Raw genomic sequence first — 24,424 nt, forward strand, 5'->3', positions numbered from 1 at the left:
AAAGCAATACTATGGAGCTGACAAAAGACATTGTCAAGTGACTAGACTATAGTTTTAGGGGCCAAGAAGAGCATGGTGGGGAAGTTAGTGAGGCAAATCTGCATGAGGACAAAGGGGCAGAGCATATGAATTAGAGCATATTGCAATGATGGTAATTAGGGAATGAGGAAAGAAATGCAAGACATTAGCAATCATGAAATACATAGAATGTAATGTTTAAGGCTAAAAATTAGCATAATATACTCCTTCAGCAGGAGCTGAATGATGGCAGAACAGGTCTCTGGAATAATGATCCCCAGAGCCTGGGGGGAGATGCCTGTAGAGAACTTGAGGTTCTGAAGGCTTCTCCCTGTCGCCAAGTAGCGCAACGTGGCGATGAGCCTCGGCTCCGGAGTGATGGCTTGCTGCATGCAGGTATCCTGCCTGGTGATATAAGGTGACAGCAAAGCCAGCAGACAGTGAAAAACGGGGTCCGTCATCCTGAGAGTAATCCAGAAATGATCAGGATTATTCTCGCGGATCTCACGGAGCAAAGGCATGTGGGAGAACTGGTGACGCTGGCGCAACCAATTCTTGGTCGTCCAAACATGTTTCATCTACGTACTCATCGTACAGTTTGTGCTGTGCAGGGGTTCTTACTTTGACTTTGACACAAGCCCTTTGGCTTATGTCAAAGTCAAAGTAAGAACCCCTGCACAGCACAAACTGTACGATGAGTACGTAGACAAAACATGTTTTGAAAACGGTCGGCTGGTCAGAACGGACACCAGAAAGCAACGCTAAACAGCAAGGCCTGAAAGGACGACCTGAATAGCAGAAGCAAGCAGACAATAAAAAATGCTTTTCAAAGTGTACTATACCAAGATATGGTCCACAATGAGAAGCAAATACTTAATGACTGCACGCACTGATTATCAGATACGCAAAGACAAGCAGAAACTGAAGAGCAGTAGCGATCTGAATCACTAATCTGAAAAGCGCGAATCGTCTTTCACCAAACTTCTACTAAAACACGAGATCAGCAGAAGGAGCCCAAAGGGTGGCGGACGTGGTGCTTAACTTCCTTTTTCTAGTCCCGCCGTACACGGCTTACGTCACCGCGTTCTTGGCAACCGCGAAATCAGACAACTTGGCCCGACCGTGTGTATGCAACAGTTTCGGACACAATCCGTCAGACTAAATCTGACGGGCAAAATCCTAAGGATTTGGTTGCCAAAATCTCCGCCCGTGTGTACGTGGGCTAACTGATCAGTCTACCAAGATCTGTCAAGCATTCATGAATAAACTTCTCTGATGTCTTCAAGCTGAGTCATACCTTTCAGATGTCTATGGAGAGTACAACCATTTCTAAGCAGACATTGCACAGCCTAGGGCAGACTTTCTCAAACTTTTTACCACAGAAGAACCATTACCCTTATTTTCAGGCCTCGGGAAATCCCTGCAAAATACTAATTTATTTGGGGTCAGTGGAAAAATCCCCTTATATTGGTAGTCAGTGGGAAGAATGGCCTCCTTTCAGTGATGGTCAGAATGCCCTCCTTAAAAAAAATGGTGCTATGATGCTGACTCTGCCAAGTAGTGTTGGCCTGGAACTATGCAGGCATGATGGGAGATGGGAGGTAAACAAGTCACAGCAGAAGGAACCCCTAGCAACCCCTGAAGGAACCCAAGGGTTCCATGGAACCCTGGTTGGGAATAGCTGGTCTAGTTGATTTGCTTTCACATAGCACAGGAAAAAAGAATGGTAACATTGTATGCAGTTTAACCTAGTGACCTTTACCAAAATAATCTGATTTCCTTTGCAAAAACAAAATATAAATTCTGATTAGAGGCTATAAGGTTAGGTTGCTATAGGTTATTCATAGTTTCATAGTTAGTTTCATAGTTAGGTTGAATAAAGACACCAGTCCATCCAGTTCAACCTGAGTGAGTGTCTACAATTGTCCCTTTCCCTGTACATTGCTACACCCACATCCCTATCCTCAAGGAGCCCACAATCCAAGGTCCCCATTCATACACAGTACTAGGGCCAATTTTGGACAGAAGCCAATTAACCTACCTGCATTTACACTTTTTTTTTATTTGGCTTACCAAATGAGTTCAATACAGTTATTTTACTGTAGGCTACAGTTAAAGTAAAACTAGATCTGAAAAAAATGAAGATTATCCAGGACAAATATTTTAATTCTGAATGTGTTCATAATACAATTGTCACAATTTTATAGCACTGAAAAACATCAAAAGTTTGTTATTAAACTGAAAACATGCAAAGAAACATTTCTTAAAATATTGTCTACGCAATATTTCATCTGCGAAGAATAGGATTTAGTTATACCACTGAAGCCCAAGGTTATACATATTATATACTTTTTGGCTTAGCCTTTAAACGTTATCCATATATAGCCATACAACTGATTTAATGGTCCATATGTAGTGTATGTTCCATATGTATGTGTTATATGTTGCAGGATATTCCTGGTTGTGCTTCTGATTGTGTTGGTCCGTTGTTTGGTGGACTGTTGCCTTCAGTGTCAGACAAAGAGAAGAAGACTCTCCAGAAAAATGGTTACTGTTGTCACATTAAGTGGCTTGGATTCCTTACAGGGTAATAATGAACAACAATTGTGCATTGAGCTAAATGTATTATCAAGTGGTGTAAATCTTTACACAATAGCCTTGCCGATAAAGAAAAATGATTAAATATTGATAACTTCAGCAGTGAGTATATTCATGCATTGACTAGAACATTTATTGAGAACACAGTTAAAGTTCATGAAATTTACACTTGATGTACAGTAGGTGGTGCACACATTCTTTTTACATATATCATCTGTGTAAAAAAAAAAAAATTAAATAAATAAAAGCAGCCTTTTTTTTCTTCTAGGAAAAGAAATTTCAAAACATTCTAATTATGAGACATGGACTTCACATGAAACTTCAGATACCGCATTTTGTGCTGTAAATCTTGGGGGGCTAGAGTGTGGAGCCCCTCCTTCCTATGAAGAACTGTTTTCGACAAATAAAGCCCAGCTAGAATTATGACGAGAATTAATTTATTAGCTTTCTGAAGCAAAGGAGAAGTCCACTTTGGGATTATTAAAGTTGGATGAGGAGAGTGTTATCTTTCACAAGCTGTCAGCCTATATCTTTACCTGCCTTAGGGTCACATATTCTTTTAATCACTTTCCATGGAACTGGGTCCAGTAAAGGCAAAGGTTGGCCCAGGAAGTTGAGCGTAGAAAATCCTAATACCAGGTATTTAATTATTAGGATCAAATGAATTGAGGAACAGAGCTAAATGCTCACTGTCTGCCTCACTTTACTCAACCAGACCTTACCTTTTGGGCATCTCCTTTAACTCATCTAAATAATGATTGTTCAGTGAAGCATCATAATGAGAACTTAGATTTTAGCTAGTCGAGAAATGTTGGTTTCTGTGGTTACTGCACATTGCACATAGCTTTTGCCTTTATGGAAAAAAAAAAAAAAACTACTTGCACTTTAGACTAGAAAAAAAGGTTTAGAAATTATTTCTATACTTGTAATTACATCATCTCAGTATTCAAGCCAAATGGAAAAAAAAAGGTATACTCCTTCATGCATAATATACAGAAATGTTTGTGAGAATTTTATTTGTACATTAAGTAGTCAATAAATTTTAGTTGTTATCTGTAAAAAGACACTAATAAACTTGAACAGTTAGCTATTAGCCAAACTGTAAATGTGAATAAAAGTTTTGATCGTTCTTACTTGGTGTATTGTGATCTTAAACACAGAAAAATCTGTTTTGCTGCACTGCACCATTTTGTTCCTTTCTGTTTATCAATCTAAACACACACACACACACACAAAAAAAAATCCTGCTCTTTATATGAGATTGTCAAAACTAAGCATGGTAATAAATGTCATTGGTTAATTCTTGCATACTAATGAGCATAGCTTGACTATTAATATTGATTATTTTAAAAGATATGACACTGGTGTGCATTCTACACCATTATCACTTAGGTGTAAGTAATGAAGCAATTAGAAATTCGTTAACTATAATTTGTGAAGGAGAAAGTACCCAAAGAAAACAAAGTCATATCTCTCTATAGCAATGGATTTCTCAAATTATTAAAATACAAAGTAGTACACAAGTTGGTAGTGTTTATGCTATATGGTAAGGTATAGCAGCTAAAAACTAATTTTACTGGTGTTCTGCAAGAAAAAAAAAAAAAAACATTTTGAAGTTTATGCCAGGGCAAATCAAAAACAAATTCAGTAAGTTACCAAGCTTTGTTTCCAAATTGTAGAAATATACCAGTTGATCCTGTCAAAGATCCAGTGTGCTCCTAACGTCCTGACCTTTGATCTCTGCTATGCTCTCCCAATCATTGTTAGCCCTGCCCAGTTTACTTCTCCCCTAAATGTTATGGAGATGAGAAAAGGGGAAATTGTCCTGTAGTCCCAAACGCTTCCTGTCCTAGGTTAATAATGCTGTGCCTCCATAGATATCATACAGTAAGTAAGCATTGTCACCCTAAGACAGGCAGTGTGCTAATGGTATGATCTTCAAAGGAAAGCAGAAAAAAGAAAATAAAGTGATATTAAAGCCACCCCCCAAAAAAAAAACATGTTGTACTTACCTGCTTTTGCACAGAGCAGCCCCAATCCTCCTCTTCTCGGGTCCCCTGCAGGCACTCCTGATGCTCCCTCCTTTTGAGTGTCCCCAGAGCAAGCAGCTTGCAATGGGGGCACCCAAGCAGGCATGCTCCTGAGCCACTGCTCTGTGTATCCATTCAGACACACAGAACAGCTTGGCCCCATCCCCTCTCTCTCCTCATTGCCTCACTGGAGGTGATTGACAGCAGCGGGAGCCAATGAGGAGGAAGAGTCCCCAGGGAGCCAATGCTCTTGTGCACATCACTGGATTGAGAGAGAGCTCAGGTAAGTATTAGGGGGTTGGGGGGGGGGGCTGCTGCACAACAAAAGGTTTTTAACCTTCATGCATAGAATGCATGAAGGTAAAAAAACCTTCAGCCATTAGAACCATTTTAATGCAGCCACCACATCTAGACTGACAGGGACCAACCTGCTGGAGAACTGGCATCAATGGCCAGCAGAATCATGGATCTGCAAATACAAATTCTCCAATGCTAATGCACATGTGCACGCACATGGGCAAGAACGGGCAGGACAACATATTCGCCAGTGTGCACGTGTGCACGCGCCAACATGCTTGCAATGCGCGCCAAGGCGTGCACGTGTGCAGCAATGTGCGTGCAATATGTGAGAGGTGCCAGTGTCCTATTTAAAGCCTGCTGCAGCAGGGACCAACTGCTGCATGATCTTCAGCTTCTTGTGTGTTCCTTAGTTCTTGTTCCTGTTGTCTTGGACACCTGTTAACAACCCGACTTGCCTTGACCCGTCTGATCTGTGTTTACCCTGGCTTGACCGTTGGCTTATCCCTGTTTACCTGCTTATTTTGCTGCCCTGTGTATGACCGCGGCTTGTTCCATTGACTTTGCTGCTGCTTGCTGTCCTGTAATTGTATATAAATGTGTTTAGGCTAAGGGAAGACATCTATCAGCATTAGAAAACAATCGATACCAGGTTTCCCACACTTCACACAGGGTATTTGCTCCATATTAGGAAGAACCAAAGAGGAATGTTCTAAAAATAAATAAATAAGGAACCAGTGTGGAGTGCTATGTAGTAAGTGTTAAGACACTCTCACCTTGATAAACAAGCTCCCACATTTGGAGCATAAAAAGGAGTGAAGATACACTGACACAAGAAGGTCTCTTCAAAATCCCATTAGATTTTCCTACATATGTGAGAGGTGTATAAACGTTGGTGCCAGTGCTCAAATAATACCCAGGGTGTAGAAATATCACAAAGGTCCCATGTATACTGCAATAGATCATAAAAGATGATTACCACTCTATCAAAACCATGAATAAGGTGAACAAAAACTTCCATTATCTCATTCATAGCAACCAGGGAGAGAGACAAATCAAATTTACCAATAACAAGAGGACCACCCAAGAATTATTCCAAAATTGGTCAAATAAGCTGGAAGCAAAAAGTGAGCAGTGGCACCACAAGTAACAAAAATGCCTCCCAAGTTCCCACTCATCCAGTGAATACACCCCACATAGATCAGCCCTTATAAGCACAAATATAGGAGGTCAAAGGGGCATTGGGTGGGTCCTCTCTCATGTAGGCAATAAACAAATATCCATCCATTAATTCAAGCAGAGGGAGGGGAATGCTGGTGAGTACTCCACACATTCTAAAATGGTGCCAGACTCATCCCCACAGTCAGAAACAAAGCCACCACTACAAGGATGTGAGTCCAAACAAAACAAAAGAAGTGATGTCAAGACCCACCTGGTAGCGGAAATGACGTCACAACACCCGGTCCCAAAATGGCCACCAAAACCGGAAGTGCATGCATTTGTGACCACACAGGTAAAAAAAAACTTCCACGCTGCAAGTGACATCAAGACAGGCACAACAGAGTGCATCCACCACCCAAAGAAAATGTCATACCACAACCCCCAAGTGGACCCTGCCTGCCAGGTTAATACACCCAATGTCCAAAAGGGTACAACGCTCGGCCCTAACAAGGAGGCCAGATACCATCCCCATACCAACAGGCCAAATAAGGGCAATCCAGGGATGCACCTCCAAAAGCAAGGAGCAGAGGAGAAGGGACAAGAGGCACCAAAACTCCATCCCACCAGGACAACACACAGCCAATACTACAGAATAATCTGATAGTCATGAACATAAATATACACCAGGCCACATGAGACCTAGCACATACACATCCAAGGTTGAGAAACAGCAAAACACCACGTTACCCCCAATCTGTGTCCAGGGCTTACAGTCAATAGCTGCTTGATGTCATATCCCATATAGCAACAGAGATAATCGGAAAATTGAGAAAATGGTAAAACTCAGAGGGACACAAGAAAATACAAAGAGTGAGATGTCAGTCCTCAAGAAATGGGGCATAACTCACAAATCCATTCAGGCCAGGGGGAGTGCCAACCCTAAAGCTAAAAATCCACCGTGACTCTGAATGCAAAATTGCATTATAAAAATTTCCACCCCGGGGATTGGGGTGTATTCTATCAATGGCCATGAAACATGTTACTCAGGTTACATCATGGGCATTCCTTGAAGTGCCTCGCTATAGGACTTTCCAGAATACCATCCCGGACATCATACGTTCTTTAATACGTTGTCAAAACATACATTTCGTTTTCTTCATGTAAAAGGCATTGAAACCACCCATTATAAGATAGACAATACCCTTAGTTTCACAATTAGCAAAGTGTTTGGGCCTAATGGTAACAGATCCAATTGTTAGAGGATCCTTGAGAGTAAATAAATACAGAAAATACTCACCATGGCCACATCGATGTGTACCCGGGGAATGTGTCCCACATAGGTCAGATCCATTTTGTTTGTCAAAGTGACTCAATATGAGGATGCCTCACAAGCACATTAAAGGTAATGTGAGGACTTGGACTGACAAAATGTCTAATAGCGCCTTCCTGTATTAGCAAATGCCAATGTTCCCGTAGGACCTCCATATTTTCTTTGTTGCATTTTAAAATGGGTCTGATCTTAGGTTGTTGAGGTAAATGTTCCTCTGGAATAATAATATACCCTCCTGAGGAATCTATCTCTCAATTCTTTAGCCTGTGTCTTAAAGTCAATGTCACCCATACAGTTCCTACGAACTCTTAAGTATTAGCCCACAGGCATGCCTTTGATCAGGTGTCAGAGATGGGTGCTGTCTGCGTGAAGCAGGCAATTACCTGCTGTCAGTTTTCTATAAAGGTCCGTGGTTATAGAGCCATCAGGAAGTTTCATAATGGTCAAATCCGAAAATGGCAGTGAACACTCATTAGATTTACAGTGCAGGTTGAAATATTGTATTTTGTTCTTGGGTTTTGGGTGGAATAAAATTGTACCAATCAATAGCCTTTTGACTTTGTTGGTTAACGGATTTGCTGATTTTCAAATATTATGAATGATATAGAACATAGTAGGTGTTAGAAGCCATAGGGATGTCCCCGTGCATCAGAGGGGCGCGGGGTCCCCGGCGACGTCACCGTGTGGCCCTGCCCTCAGTTATAAAAGAGCTGTCATCTGAGACGACGGTCATTAAGGCGTGTGCCTCCCATGGAGGCAGGTCAGTTTTTTTTTCTTTTTCGGTCAAGAGAAGAAGAAGACTTTGTGGGACAGTTTTATTTTTTTCAGAGCAAGAGAAGAAGAAGACTTTGTAGGACAGTTTTATTTTTTTATTTTTTCACACCATTTTCACACTTTTTTTGTGAAATGGTAGGAGTACATTTGTACCCCATTACCATTTCACATAGGGGGAGGCCGGGATCTGGGGCTCCTCTTGTTAAAGGGGGCTTCCAGATTCCGATAAGCCCCCCACCCACAGACCCCCACAACCACTGGGCAAGGGTTGTGGGGATGATGCCCTTGTCCCCATCAACATGGGGACACGGTGCTTTGGCTACCCCAAAGCACCCTCCCCATGTTGAGGGCATGTGGCCTTGTACAGTTCGGGGGGGCGCTCTCTTGTCCTGCCCTCTTTTCCTGTGGCCTGCCAGGTCGCGTGTTCAGATAAGGGTCTGGTATGGATTTTTGGGGGAACCCCCACGGCATTTAAAAAAAAAAATTGGCACAGGGTTCTCCTTAATATACATACCAGACCTGAAGTGTCTAGTATGGAATTTGGGGGGACCCCCACGCAATTGTTTTTTACATTTTAATTCGGGGTTCCCCTTAACATTCATACCAGACCCCAAGGTTCTGGTAATGGACTGTGGGGGAATCCCATGCCATTTTTTTGCAATGACTTTTATGTGTATTGCCGGGACCGACAATTCATTATAGCCGCGAGTACTTTTAAATTACTTTTTTCCTTTAGAAATGTCATTTTGTGCAGGGACAATTCTAAACATGGAAAACATGCGTCACTTTACAGGCATACTATAGACACCCCCCAGGTATGAAATTTAAAGGAATATTTCACTTTTTTTGTTTCACTTTAAGCATTATTAAAATCGCTGCTCTTGAAAAAAACAGACATTTTTAAAACTTTTTTTGCATTGATACATGTCCCCTGGGGCAGGACCCAAGTCTTTTTATGACAATACCTTGTGTAGAACTCTTTAAAATGAGCACTTTTGATTTTCATGTTCGTGTCCCATAGACTTTAACTGGTATTTTGCCTGTTCGCATGTTTTGCTGCAAACCAAACTAGGGGGTGTTTGGCTCATCCCTAATGAACACCAAGGAACACACCAGACAGGTCAGGGATAAAGTTTAAAGCAGACTTAGGTTATAAAAAAATATCCCAAGCTTTGAACATATGACAGAGCACTGTTCAATCCATCATTCGAAAATGGAAAGAGTATGGCACAACTGCAAACCTACCATGACATGGCAGTCCATCTAAACTGACAGGCCGGGCAAGGAGGGCATTAATCAGTGAACAGCCAAGAGGCCCATGGTAACTCTGGAGGAGCTGCAGAGATGCACAGCTCAGGTGGGAGAATCTGTCCACAGGTCAACTATTCGTCTTGCATTCCACAAATCTGGCCTTTATGGAAGAGTGGCAAGAAGAAAGACATTGTTGAAAGAAAGCCATAAGAAGTTTGTTTTGCAGTTTTCGAGAAGCCATGTGGGGGACACAGCAAACATGTGGAAGAAGGAACTCTGGTCTGATACAGAAATTTTACTTTTTGGCCTGAAAGCAAAACGCTATGTGTAGCAAAAAACAAACACTGCACATCACTCTGAACACACCATCCCCACCGTGAAAAATGGTGGTGGCAGCATCATGTTGTGGGGATGTTTTTCTTCAGCAGGGACAGGGAAGCTGGTCAGAGTTGATGTGAGGATGGATGGAGCCAAATACAGGGCAATCTTAAAAAAACTTGTTAGAGTCTGCAAAAGACTTGAGACTGGGGTGGAGGTTCACCTTCCAGCAAGTCAACAACCCTAAATATACAGCCAGAGCTACAATGGAATGGTTTAGATCAAATGCATGTGTTAGAATGGCACAGTCAAAGTCCAGACCTAAATCCAATTGAGAATCTGGGGCAAGACATGAAAATTGCTGTTCACAAACGCTCTCCATCCAATCTGACAGAGCTGGAGCTATTTTACAAAGAAGAATGGGCAAAACTGTTTCACTCTCTAGATGTGCAAAGCTGGTAGAGACATCCCGAAAAATACTTGCAGCTGTGATTGCAGCGAAAGGTGGTTTTACAAAGTATTGACTCAGGGGCTGAATACAATCGCATGCCACACTTTTCAGATATTTATTTGTAAAAAATGTTGGAAACATTTATCATTCTCCTTCCACTTCACAATTATGTGCCACTTTGTGTTGGTCTATCACAAATGTTGAGCATTATGAATACTTTTTCAAGGCACTGTATTTGGGTGATGAGGTTTAGGACTGTGAAAATTGTGCAGAGATGCCATGAGGCATTGGCAAGCATGTGGCCTATATAAGTGAGCATTATTTCTAGTGCCTAATCTACAAATTTCTATACTTAATAGACATGTGCAGAGTAAAATATTTCGTTTCGGAATTTCGTTTTCGTCTGAAAACGTAATTTATTTAGTTACTCCCGAAATTAGTTTTTATGTATTTCGTTTTTCGTTCAAAAATTGCATTCGTCCGAAAATCCACATGAATTACGGTCGAATCTGTCTTTGAAGGTTTATAGTGTCTGTCGAATGTATAAAGAAGATTCGACGGAGCTAGTATATATAGCATACTTTAGAACCCTATTAAAGTCTATGGGACTCCAACGTTCAAAATCTAAAGTGCTAATTTTAAAGGCTAATATGCAAGTTACTGTCCTAAAAAGTGTTTGGGGACCCGGGTCCTGCCCCAGGGGACATGTATCAATGCAAAAAAAAGTTTTAAAAACGGCCGTTTTTTCGGGAGCAGTGATTTTAATAATGATTAAAGTGAAACAATAAAAGTGTAATATTCCTTTAAATTTCGTAGGGGGGGGTTGTCTATAGTGTGCCTGTGAAGGGGCGCATGTTTCCCGTGCTTAGAACAGTCCCTGCACAAAGTGTCATTTATGCAGGAAAAAAAGTCCTTTAAAATCACTCGCAGCTATTATGAATTGTCGGCTCCCGTAATACAGAGAACACTCATTGAAAGTCATTGATAAAAAAATAAATAAATTAATTAAAAAAAAAGCGTGGGGGTCCCCCAAATTCAATTACCAGGCCCTTCAGGTCTGGTATGGATATTAAGGGGAACCCTGCCTCAAATTTAAGAAAAAATTTGACGTGGGGTTCCCCCTAAATATCCATAACCAGACCCTTCAGGTCTGGTATGGATATTAAGGGGAACCCCGCGTCAAATTTAAAAAAAAATTGACGTGGGGTTCCCCCTAAAAATCCATACCAGACCCTTTATCCGAGCACGCAACCTGGCAGGCCGCAGGAAAAGAGGGGGGGACGAGAGAGCGCCCCCCCTCCCTCCTGAACCGTACCAGGCCACATGCCCTCAACATTGGGAGGATGCTTTGGGGGTCTGTGACCCCTCAAAGCACCTTGTCCCCATGTTGATGAGGACAAGGGCCTCATCTCCACAACCCTGGCCGGTGGTTGTGGAGGTCTGCGGGCGGGGGGCTTATCAGAATCTGGAAGCCCCCTTTAACAAGGGGACCCCCAGATCCCAGCCCCCCCCCCTGTTTGAAATGGTAAGGGGGTACAAAAGTACCCCTACCATTTCACAAAGAAAGTGTAAAAAATGGTTAAATAAAACAAACACACTTTTGAAAAATTCCTTTATTAAAAAAAAAAAAAAAAAAAAAAGATTCCAGCGGCGGTAATCCACTCTTGCTATCCAGCGACGGACGGTCATCTCTCCAGCGATGTCTAATGTCATCCAGCGCAGCGAACCCTCCGTCCTTCTTCTGTCTCCGTGGAGGAGACACTACAGACATTCCGGCGGCTTGACGTTTCTTATATACGGTGGGCGGGGCCACCCGTCACCTGACCCGGCCCCCCTCTGACGCAAGGGGAAACCCGGGGTTCCCCGTGACGTATGGGTGACCCCGCCCCCCTCTGATGTAACACAGGCAGGTTTCCGTTACATCAGAGGGGGGCGGGGTCACCCATACGTCACAGGGAACCCCGGGTTTCCCCTTGCGTCAGAGGGGGGCGGGGTCAGGTGACGGGTGGCCCCGCCCACCGTATATAAGAAACGTCAAGCCGCCGGAATGTCTGTAGTGTCTCCTCCACGGAGACAGAAGAAGGACGGAGGGTTCGCTGCGCTGGATGACATTAGACATCGCTGGAGAGATGACCGTCCGTCGCTGGATAGCAAGAGTGGATTACCGCCGCTGGAATCTTTTTTTTATTTTTTTATTTTTAATAAAGGAATTTTTCAAAAGTGTGTTTGTTTTATTTAACCATTTTTTACACTTTCTTTGTGAAATGGTAGGGGTACTTTTGTACTGGTAATTGAATTTGGGGGACCCTCACGCTTTTTTTTTTTTTTTTTTTATTTATTTTTTTATCAATGACTTTCAATGAGTGTTCTCTGTATTACGGGAGCCGACAATTCATAATAGCTGCGAGTGATTTTAAAGGACTTTTTTTCCTGCATAAATGACACTTTGTGCAGGGACTGTTCTAAGCACGGGAAACATGCGCCCCTTCACAGGCATGCTATAGACACCCCCCCCCCCTACGAAATTTAAAGGAATATTACACTTTTATTGTTTCACTTTAATCATTATTAAAATCACTGCTCCCGAAAAAACGGCCGTTTTTAAAACTTTTTTTTGCATTGATACATGTCCCCTGGGGCAGGACCCGGGTCCCCAAACACTTTTTAGGACAGTAACTTGCAGAATCTTTTCTCTCTGTCAAATCTTTTTTCTCTGTCGAATATTTTCTCTATATAATCTTGGACTAATAGAGGTAAGGTTAGGCACATTCGACCACAGGTTCTATAGACACAGATTGTTGTCAGAGTCATGTCGAATCTCCTATTCTATATCGAACTGTTGTAACAATGAAAACGAAAATAAAGCATTTATTTATGTCGGATCTTTTGTTTTTCGGATTTTGTGCTTTCGTTATCGTTTGTCAAAACGAAAAGGAAAATAGCTGAAATTCGGACGAAAATGCATTCGGACGAAAACGAATGCACATGTCTAATACTTAATAAATAATTTAATTCACAAGACTGTGCTAGTGAAATACTGTACAGTTTATACAGTATAGTCTACATATTTTTTCTTTTCTTTTTTACATATTTTTTCTATTTCCTTTTAGCCAGGTAAATAGAAAATATTTCATATACTTCATATTTAGAACTTGTAGCCAGTAGATGGCAAGCAGGAGACAGCACACCCACCTGATACCTCTAATCCTAGAAATGACCAGGTGCTTTTTCATTGATTGGAGAAGGCCAGCATGCAAGTGAAACTGAGTATTACTGAAGTAATCTTTATGAATTACCACAGTGCAAAAGTGTTAATCCAGCAATTATAAGTTCCTCTTTTATAAATTCAGCTGGATTTCCTACATTATATTAAAGTATGGAGGAAAAGTTATGACGATCATACATCTTTCTCCTGTGACAAATAATTTAACGTTGATTCATCTCTCATCTCAGACAAAATAATTTACCTGGCTTCAGCAAATTAATGGGAAGGGTACAAGCTATGAACAAACTCAGTACACCACCCAGTATGTGATTTCAAGAGATATTTCCTCAACTAACACATTATCCTCTCTAATGAGTGTTATTTGAGTTGATCTTTTGCAAAGAGTGATTCATCTTCTATCCCTAATAAAGTTCATTGAATAGGCTGTGGCCTAAAGCTTATGGAAAAAATAATAAACTGCAGTATGCATGGAATAAACTAGATCACTGTGCTATGGACAATAATTGTAATGTAATGTCTGACAATTACAAAGTGTTTGGATAGTTTCCAGTGCTAGCCCATTCCACACACAATGCAAGGGTTAAATGCTTGCTTTGTCTAGGGGAATTTGGAATAAGCAAAATACTTAACCTAATCTTTGCTCCCATGGGAGCTGGTAGTTTTCACTGCCTACACATGGATCGAATGTCAGGAGAAACAACAAAGCATGGCAGTGATTGGCCTGGAATGTTGCATATACTCTGGTGTTCTTAAAAGGGATCAGCTTGAACAACTTAAGACCCATCTCCTGATACTCTGTGAGCGGGGGGGGGGGGGGGGGGGGGGCAGAGTAACAACATGGTGCCGTGTTACAGCATGCAGTTGCAAGCTCCATGTGTTTCCCCAGGTTAGCCACTAGGAGAGGTGACTCTCTCATATAAGGCAATGCCTGACATCCGTATCGACCCCCAAAGCACCCTCTCCATGTTGAGGGCATGTGGCCTGGTATGGTTCAGGAGGGAGGGCACTCTCTTGTCTCCCCCTCTTTTCCTGTGGCCTGCCAGGTTGTGTGTTCAGATAAGGGTCTTGTATAACGGTGTTGTATGAATTTTTTTAAACATTTTCGGCCTGGGGTTACCCTTAAAATCCATACCAGACCTAAAGTGTCTGGTATGGCTTTTGAGGGGGACCTCTATGCCATTTAAAAAAAATTGGCACAGGGTTCTCCTTAATATCAATACCAGACCTGAAGGGCCTGGTATGGAATTTGGGGGGACCCCCACGCAATTTAAAAAAAAATTTGGTTCAGGGTTTCCTTTAATATTCATACCAGACCCAAGTGCACCACTTTAGAGGCATACGATAGACACCCCCCAGGCACGAAATTTAAAGAAATATTTTACTTTTATTGTTTCACTTTAAGCATTATTAAAATCACTGCTCCCTTTTTTCATTGATAAATGTCCCCTGGGACAGGACCCGAGTCCTCAAACACTTTTTAACTTGCATATAAGCCTTTAAAATTAACACTTTTGATTTTTCATGTTAATGTCCCATAGACTTTAATGGTGTTCCGGCGGCTTTTGAATTTTCCCGAACACCATATGTTGTTCGGTGTTTGCAGAACATCCAAACAACCAAAGTTCGGCCCTAACTTATGCTCGAGCTGAACCGTTCACCCATCCCTACAGAGGAGACAGCTATACCCATCACAAGTGCAGGGGGAGTCGAGTAACACCAAGTGCCAAGGACAATAAAGGATACCATTTGAGGAGTGGCTTGGTCAGTGTGGATGGTGTGGAACCAGCCTGGAGATGGGCATACAAGAAGCGACTTGTGAGAGGTTCCAGTAGAGGCATTGTAAAGGTACAGGAGGGTGCCCAAGACGGCGGTACCTCAATAAATAGCAACTAAGCTCTAAATCTAGTGTGCATGTTATAACAGGCTGTTTTAACTGAAGAGGAGAGTGGAGGAAGAAGGAAAAAGGGAAGGGAAAGAAAGGTCCGCAGTACATGGAAATAGCAACTGTAGGAGAGGATAAAGTATAAATGAACTGTTATCATTGAGGTAAGAAAATATATATAGATCTAAGACAAATCAAGCGGAAGGTGGAAACTATAGTTATATAAAATATTATCTGGTCCAAAATAAGGCAGATCGAGTAGCAGAAGGTGCAGGTGAGATTACATTACCCCCAGTAATGTCGCATACACACGACCGGACTTTTCAACATCAAAGGTCCGGCGGAACAATTCCGGCAGACCATTCGATCGTGTGTGGGCTGCAGCGGACTTTTGATTTGCAAAAATCTGACAGACTTTAGAAATGGAACATGTTTCAAATTTTTCCGCCGGACCCAGTTCCTACCGAGAAATTCGCTTGTGTGTATGCTAGTCCGACGGACAAAAACCGATGCGAGGGCAGCTATTGGCTGCTGGCTATGAACTTCCTTATCCTAGTCCGGTCGTACGTCATCATGTTCGAATCCGTCGGACTTTGGTGTGATTGCGTGTGGCCAAGTCCGTTCATTCAGAAAGTCCATCAGAACTCTGTCAGAACTCCGTCGAAAGTCTGTCAGTCCTAGTCCCACGAAAAGTCCGGTCGTGTGTACGCGCCATTAAGCATACAAAAAAAGAGGACTCGTATGGGAGAGGAAGAGGAAGGAGATTAAACATCGGTAGATGATACACAAAAGGTCTAACAAAGCTCAGTCTCCACACGTTAAGAACAATAAAATAGATTCTGAAGACTTCCAAGCACTCCCTACAAAACAAGATATGACAGATATGATGTCTCGTTTAGAACATATGATTAAAGGTGGAATGAATGCAACAAGAAGGGACATATAGAATGTCTTAAAACAAGTAGAAGAAACAGTAGAACATCTGGATGAGCACAAAGGGGCCATTATGGAATTGCGAGGAAGAGTCGAGATGGAATGGATAGAGATAAGGAACATTCAATATAAGCTTGAAGATCAGGGAAAACTGTAGCAGAAGAAAAAATATAAGGCTACGGGGTATCCCAGAGACTATGAATGACATAGATTTAGAAGCTGTATTACCGGAAGTGTTCAATAAAGCTCTAAATAAAAGTATCAGCGCCTATTCATTTTGATAGAATTCATAGAATACAGAGAATAAATAAATCTCCTGCAGATTTTAGAAGGAATGTAATAGCAAGATTTTACCATTATGAAGTAAAAGAACAGGTGTGTCGCAGTGTACAAGAAATTCTACATCCATTGATTTTATTGGAACTAAGTTACTTATTTTCACTGATCTATCACCAGAGACATTAGCCCATAGAAGGGCATTGAAACCTTTAAAAAGCCAGTTAGAAATGGATAAGATTACTTATAGGTGGGGATTCCAATCAAGTCTGATCGCTAAGAATCAGGGCGTTTCAGTGGTCCTACGATTTCCAGAGTACTTAAAAGAATTTTGTAGTAAACTTGGCTTACCGTGTATAAATCTGGAAAATTGGGAAAAGAAACCGCCGGGTTGGAAGAAATTAAAAGATCAAATGTGGAATAAAGTATAGATCTAGGAAATGTATCAAAGCTGAAAACAAGGATGTAGAAGAATTATGTGTCGTTGGGATGGATTGAGATTTGGGCAAGTAAAGGAATCACTTGGAGGGGAACAATATGGAGTGGCTATGCCCACTTGGACTTCAAGATTTTTCTTGGGGATGAGGTCTGGGGACAATGTGGGCATGTAAAAGCCCCAGAGGGATGGTCCGCTCAGCTGAGCGCCCTTTTGGGCAGAGGCCGGGTGAGACACAACATTGATTTTCAATGTAGGGGGAGGGAGGAGGAAGGTATAGGTTTTGGGGAGTACATGTTGTTTCAGTGTTATAGGTCAGTTTTTTGTTTTTGTTTTTCGTTAGTTGAATGGTACATTCCAAGAGTTAGGAGATTTCTTTTTTATTCCTAAGCTTATAGTGTTTTATGAATTGTGGTGCCCTTGAAAATAATTGCTTATAATGTTAGAGGTTTAAACAGCCCCGCAAAGGATTCTCTGCCAATAGTTACAAGAAACTCATCTGAAATGGTCATCAAAAATTTGTTTGGGGTCTAAAAATTTTCCAATGTGGTTGCATAGTTACTCTCCTAATAAAAGATCTAAGGGGAGAGCAATAGGGTTTGATAAGAACACACCATTTATATTGAAAACAATGGAGTCGGACCCCGAAGGTTGTTATTTATTTATCAACGGATCTTTATTTAATACTGACTATACTTTGGTGAATGTATACCGTCCCAATACTCGCCCTTCTCTTTTTCTGAAGAGGGTTATAAATAAACCAGAGGGATTTAGAGAGGGAAGATTGATTGTGGTGGGAGATTTAAATTTTGTTTTTGACCCAGCTTTAGATACTCAACCTCTCTCTTTGAGGTCTGAGGGAAAATATCTAAAGGCAATTAAACATAAACGATATCAACATCAGTTAGTAGAGGCATGGAGATTTTACATATTACTCTTTAGGACATTCTTAATATTCTAGAATTATTTATATTTTGTTAGATCATCAGCTCTTAGAAGGGCTATTAAGGGCAGAAATAAAATCAATAACCCTCTCAGACCATGCTCCAGTTGAGGTTGTCTTGGAGTTAAAAGACATCCTGGCTAGACATGACTCTAGAATCTAGAAAAGGAAGTGAATTTATTTTTTAAAGAAAATAATAGAGAAAATATTGCTCTGACTGTGCTTTGGGAAACCCATAAAGTTTTTATGAGGAGGAGGGTGATAGCAGAGAGGGCTAAGAGGAAAAAAATATGGCAAGCCCGGAAACAATCCCTTTTACAGGAAACCCAGGATCTGGAACAGCTACATAAAGGACTAAATGAAGTACAAATAATGGTCACATTAACAGAAAAGGCATTGAAGGACTTGATGGAGCAAGATACTAAATGGGCATTCAATAGGATAACTAAAAAACATTATTAAATGGGTAATACGTTTGGGAAATTGTTGGCAGGGTTAATTAAATCTATAGGTAATATAAATTATATAGCAAAAATTAAAGATAAGGAGCTGAAATATCTTACAAATGGCGTTACAAACTTTTCTCAAGAATATTATCAATTACTGTATAAAGTAAATAATATACAAAATCTCGACGATATACAACTTAGAAGAAATAAAATAGAGCAATATTTAGAAAAGGCAAAGCTACCAGCTATATTAGAAGAGGGCTCTACTGAGTTGGACACAGAGATGTCTAAAGAAGAAATAGAACAGGCAATCAAAAGTGCGAAAGCAGGTAAAAGCCCAGGTCCGATGGATACACTTCTTTATATTTTAAAAAAATTCACAGGAATTTTAATTTCCTATTTTCAGACATATATGAACTCTATAGGGGGAGGTTTGGAAATATGTGAAGAAGCCTTAGGGGCCCATATATCTCTCCTAGTTAAAGAAAGGAAAGATCCAACATTGTGCTCCAGCTACAATTTTCTTGATTTATGAAGATATAAAGAGTTATGTGAGGATATTGGCAGAGAGGCTGAAGCCCCTTATGTCTAAATGGATAGTGAAAGATCAAGTGGATTTTTTCCCCGGGGAGGGAAGCAAGGGATAATATAATATCAAAAAGGGAAAGAAACCATTATTATTTCTGTCAGTAGATGCTGAAAAGGCTTTTGACAGATTGGACTGAGAGTATATGCTTTCAACACTAAGACATGTTGGCATAGGTTCACGTTTGTATAAATGGATAGAGGCAGGGGCATTACTGTCGTGCAGATGGCCGCATAAGAGCAGAGCTCCTCATACATTGCCTCCTTCCTCCTTTATTGCCTCCTTTATGGGACAGCCTGTGATGGACACCATACTAAAAGACATGTTAACTAAGGAGTTGCCTCTAAGCAGACATGCTCTCTTTTATACATCATTTTTTTTGTTTTCAAAAGTTTTTATTACATTTAACAATGTTTTCATACAGATATAGACACAACATACTTCAATATAGTTTTAAATAATGGATATATGGTATATAATCTTATCCGAGATCTAGGTTACAGCCTATCGAGATGTCTACCCATTAGACTGCGACAGGAGTACGTATCCAGGCGATGAGATCCATTCCCAAAGGATATTGCTGTCATTTAAGAAGAATACAATACTCATATTGAAACCAAGAGAAAAGAAGAGAACAAAAAAGAACAAAACTAAAAACGGTCAGTCTTGAAGTCTGTACCACTTTGCTTCAAATATAGGGATAGAATCATGTAGGGTATGGAATATTTTTTCGGCAATCATCATGTGGTCTATGCGTGACACGACTTGTGCACAAGGGGTTGAGGATGACTTCCAATTTAGTGCAATCATCTAATGCATGGCAATACAAATTGAGTGAATGAATCTTATCATGGGTTTAGGGGTATCAGGGAGATCCTGAAACAAGATGCAATGCTGGGGAGAGAGGATGATGGAGTTCCCTGCTAATTTGTCAATCATTTTGAAGACTTCCTTCCACATGGCTTGCAACTTTTCGCAGTCCCAAAATATGTGTGGGTACGTGCCCAGGTGGGTGCAACCCCTAAAGCACCTGGGAGAGGTTTGTGGAAAGATTTTATTGAGACGAATGGGGGTGTAGTACCAGCGTGTCGTCAATTTATGACATCACCGTCACCGGATCCCTGTCAGAACTCCCTGAAGACCAGGCGGAGAGGTGAGTACCGATCAAAAGAATTTTGATCGATCAAAAAAATGAATGATTAATCAAGGAATTAATTGTTAATTTCTGAAGCCCTAGTTTCTAATGTAACACAAATGCTTCCAAATATCTTAGCTGAATTTGAAAAGTACTGGAAAATTTCAAATTTAAAGATCAGTCTAGAGGAATAGAGATATTGCATGTCTCTGTTCCCCTAGAGGAATTTAGAGATCTTAGAGCTCTATACCCCTTTGCTTGAAAGCAGAAGGGCTTAACATATCTGGATGTACTTCTATCTGCATCAGTAGTGGACGTATACCAGGATAATTATTTCCCCTTGTTGAATAAAATTAAACAAGATCTGAAGTGATATCCTGTTGATAAGCTGCTCTGGTTTGGTAGGATAAATGTGATTAAAATGGTGACCCTACCGAAACCCCTTTATGTTTTTCAAACCCTCCAGATAAACATCCCAAAGGCTTATTTTTAAACTCTTAGATTATTGATTAGGAGATTTATATGGAAAAATAGAAGCCCTCACACTTCTATTGAGCTATTGTTTAGACCAAGGTCAATAGGGGGACTATATCTCACAGATTTTGAGAGGTACCATGAGGCAGCAGTGCTACAGAGGACAACAGACTTTATTCATGGTACTTCTCAGAAAAAAATGGGTATCATTGGAGGAAAATTTAAGTGGAACATCCCTGGGACAGATAATCTGGGTAGCAAGGCAATACAGGGGTCTCCCCGGGGATGTAGCTCCAATAACAATAGAAACTTTTAGAGCTTGGGATAGCATGTTATGGCAATATAATAGTCCTTTAATGCCCCTCTCGGGTATAAACTACTTCCTGCCAGGGAAGGAGAATAAGTTGTACTTGAAATGGACATTTTCAGACAGCTTGAGATTAAAAGATGTCCTGAATGGGAATACTCTTTGTTCAATATCTGAACTGCGAGAGAGCTGAAAAAAAGGTGGAAAATATCTGAACTGCGAGAACCCCAACATTTTGTGGACGCTCTCCCAAAACCCCTCTGCTCTATTAGGGAGTTTTGTCCATGGGAGAGACTTATAGACTTATAGACCAAAGGGGGATAAACAGGCATGGGATATCCAGTATATATGAGTGCTGATTTCCCCCCAGGTTCTGGGTCCCCATGTCTTCTGGAGAGTTATGAATCTGAACTAAATCAAACAATATCAGAACAATTGAAATGTAAGCTTATTAATTTTATACATTTCCACTTGATTCCAATAGATACAAGGACAAAATAAATGAACTATAAACTGTTAACCAAATGGTATTATGTCCCATCAAAACTTCATAAGATCATTCTAGATGCATCATCGTTGTGTTGGAGGGATTGTGGGTTTGACGGAACACATGCCCATATATGGTGGCATTGACCCTTGATCCAGCCATTTTGGAAATAAATATTGAAAGTATTGAAAGTAACTAAGAACATTAGTAATGCTGAAATCAGGCAAGACCCCTGGCAGTGTTTGTTCCATGCTGCAGGTGAGGTGAGATAAAAAATATAGAGTAGCTGTTATCCCGTTTTTGTTAAATGCAGCAAAAGCTCTAATTCCAAGATATTGGAAATGAAAGAAAATACCATCAATAAAAATTGATACCCTTGTTTAAAGGAAGTAGAAAGAACTAGATTAATGAAAGAGCTAATATCTTTGCAAAATTACTCTGGATCGAGATTTTATGGAACTTGGAGAGGTTGGCTTGAGTTTAAACTATCTTTGACTTATTTAAGCCGTATGAGGAATTAAAATACTGTTCAAGGAGAGAGGGGTAGAGGGAGGGAAGGAGGAGGGTGTCTGTATAAAGGGTAGATATGGGGGATATGAGAACACAAAACTATATGGTGAAACAGAGGCGTAGGGGGCGGGGGGGTGCGGGCCACCCCGGGTACTACACACTGGGGGATGTCAGGCCGGCCCCCCCTCCGCGATTATAGCAGTGGCAGCGCTGCGGGATAGCACAGTGGCAGGCACAGGGAGAGGAGAGGCGAGCTTATCTATCGCTGATCAGGTTGTGATGCAATGGGGGGGTGTGCGGGGGATGCAAGGTGACACAGGTGCACCTTACATCCCCTCCTCTCGCGGCCGCGGGTTGTCTGTCTGTGTGATCACGGATGTCACACAGGCAGGCACAGCCGAGCAACCGCCTCCCCCTCCTCTCTGTTTATGTGTAAAAAGGGGGAGGGGATCTGCTGAGCATGTGCCCACGCCGCGCTGATCTGAGGTGCTTAATGGGGGGGTCTGCACTGAAGGGGGCTGCACTGAAGAAGGGGGCTGCACTGAAGAGGGGGGCTGCACTGAAGGGGGGGCTGCACTGAAGAGGGGGGGCTGCACTGAAGAGGGGGCTGCACTGAAGGGGGGCTGCACTGAAGGGGGGCTGCACTGAAGAGGGGGGCTGCACTGAAGGGGGGGCTGCACTGAAGGGGGGCTGCATTGAAGAGGGGGACTGCACTAAAGGGGGGACTGCACTGAAGGGGGGAGGCTGCACTGAAGAGGGAGTCTGCACTGAATGGGGGGTCTGCACTGAAGGGGGGATCTGTGTAACATGCAGGGGGTCCAGAGCTGCAGGGTATTGTGTAATGTAAAGGAGTCCAGAGGATCAGGGTGTTGTGTAATGCAAAGGGGTCCAGAGGAGCAGGGGGATGTGTAATGTAAAGGGGCCAAGAGGCGCAGGGGCTGTGTAATGTAAAGGGGCCCAGAGATGCAGGGTGTTGTGTAATGTAAAGGGGTCCAGAGGTGCAGGGTGTTGTGTAATGTAAAAGGGTCCAGAGCTGCAGGATGATGTGTAATGTAAAGAGGTCCAGAGCTGCAGGGTGTTGTGTAATGTAAAGGGGCCCAGAGATGCAGGGTGTTGTGTAATGTAAAGGGGTCCAGAGGTACAGGGTCTTGTGTAATGTAAAGGGGTCCAGAGGTGCAGGGTGCTGTGTAATGTAAAGGGGTGCGGAGGTTCAGGGTGTTGTGTAATGTAAAGGGGTCCAGAGATGCAGGGTGCTGTGTAATGTAAAGGGGTCCAGGAAGGCAGGGTGCTATGTAATGTATAGGGGTCCCGAGGTGCAAGGTGCTGTGTAATGTAAAGGGGTCCAGAGGTGCAGGGGGCTGTGTAATGTAAAGGGGTCCAGAGGTGCAGGGTGCTGTGTAATGTAAAGGGGTCCAGAGGTTCAGGGTGCTATGCAATGTAAAGGGGTCCAGAAGGGCAGGGTGCTATGTAATCTAGAGGGGCCCAGAGATGCAGGGTGCTGTGTAATGTAAAGGGACCCAGAGATGCAGGGTGCTGTGTAATGTAAAGGGGTCCGGAGGTGTAGTTGTGGAGAGGGGGTACGCAGTAGTTACAAAGAGAAATTTAAGGATGCAGGGGGCACAGTGGGGTATTTTTTACATTTTAATGGGGGGGGGGGGGGTGCCAGATATAGGATCCGCCCCGGTTGCCAAATGCTCTAGGTACGCCCCTGTGGTGAAATAGGAATGGGGGTATATGTAGATTTTCCATCCCTAAATCCACCACTTAAATAAATAAATTAAATAAATACACAAGTCAACAGTGAATCAGGGAGAAGTGTTAATTGTTTGTAGTGCACTGGGGGTGTGAAGTTTAAAGGAAGGAAGGGGTTATTAATAGATAGAATTGGGGAAGAAAAAAAGGCTTGGGAAAGGGTACATGGAAATTAGGGTGGAACTATGGTGTAGGCTCTTTTGCAGCCATCGCTAGACCCACGCCTTAACCAAACAATTTATAACACTTTAGGATTTTATGTTTACGGGGTTCTCTTCTTTTTTTTCTCTCGGGGGGGGGGGGGGGTTGCATGTATATTTTGGGGGATGGGAATATTATGTTATTTATATACTTTAGGAATGTCATGTTTATTGTGATTTTTGAATGTCATGTTATCTAATCATGTATTTCATGATTTTTGAATGTCATGTTATGATATTAAGTGTTTTCTATTCTCACATTTTATAAAAAATATTTTAAAACTTAAAAGGGACTGCAAGTTCTATAGAATTGGAGGATGAGGCCAGGAGAAGGAAGGAGTAGTGGTGGGCTGTCACAATTGGACAAAAACATCAAAACCAGCTCCAGTGGTATGCCCCATTCTGTAATCTTCACCTGAAGATTAATCCAGTTTACCGTGAAGGATAAGTAGAGTTCACGCCTATGCTTAGTGATCCATGTGTCTGTATTGATGTGTACCATGCCACTGACTGGTCCAGTAACAAATTTGTTTTCTTCCATTCCAGCAGCTGTGAAAAAGATGCCTGTATTGGGAATGATACTGCTGGAGAGTGTGGGGT

At 41.8% G+C, this 24,424-nt stretch overlaps 1 protein-coding gene across 1 annotated transcript in view; it reads left to right on the forward strand.

The window, feature by feature from the left end:
• TMEM207 (transmembrane protein 207) overlaps positions 1-3,745 on the forward strand; it is a 36,936-nt gene extending 33,191 nt beyond the window's left edge. The window contains exons 4-5 of the mRNA XM_077490310.1: positions 2,469-2,605; positions 2,885-3,745. Of these exons, the coding sequence (XP_077346436.1) occupies positions 2,469-2,605; positions 2,885-3,042 (295 nt within the window). The 3' untranslated portion in view covers positions 3,043-3,745. The remainder of the gene's footprint in view (positions 1-2,468; positions 2,606-2,884) is intronic.
• Positions 3,746-24,424: the final 20,679 nt, after the last annotated feature.

This window comes from Lithobates pipiens, unplaced genomic scaffold (genome assembly GCF_037356315.1).
Source record: "Lithobates pipiens isolate NorthernLeopardFrog02 unplaced genomic scaffold, aLitPip1_a1.2 Scaffold_18, whole genome shotgun sequence".
In the NCBI taxonomy this organism is placed as follows: Eukaryota; Metazoa; Chordata; class Amphibia; order Anura; family Ranidae; genus Lithobates; species Lithobates pipiens.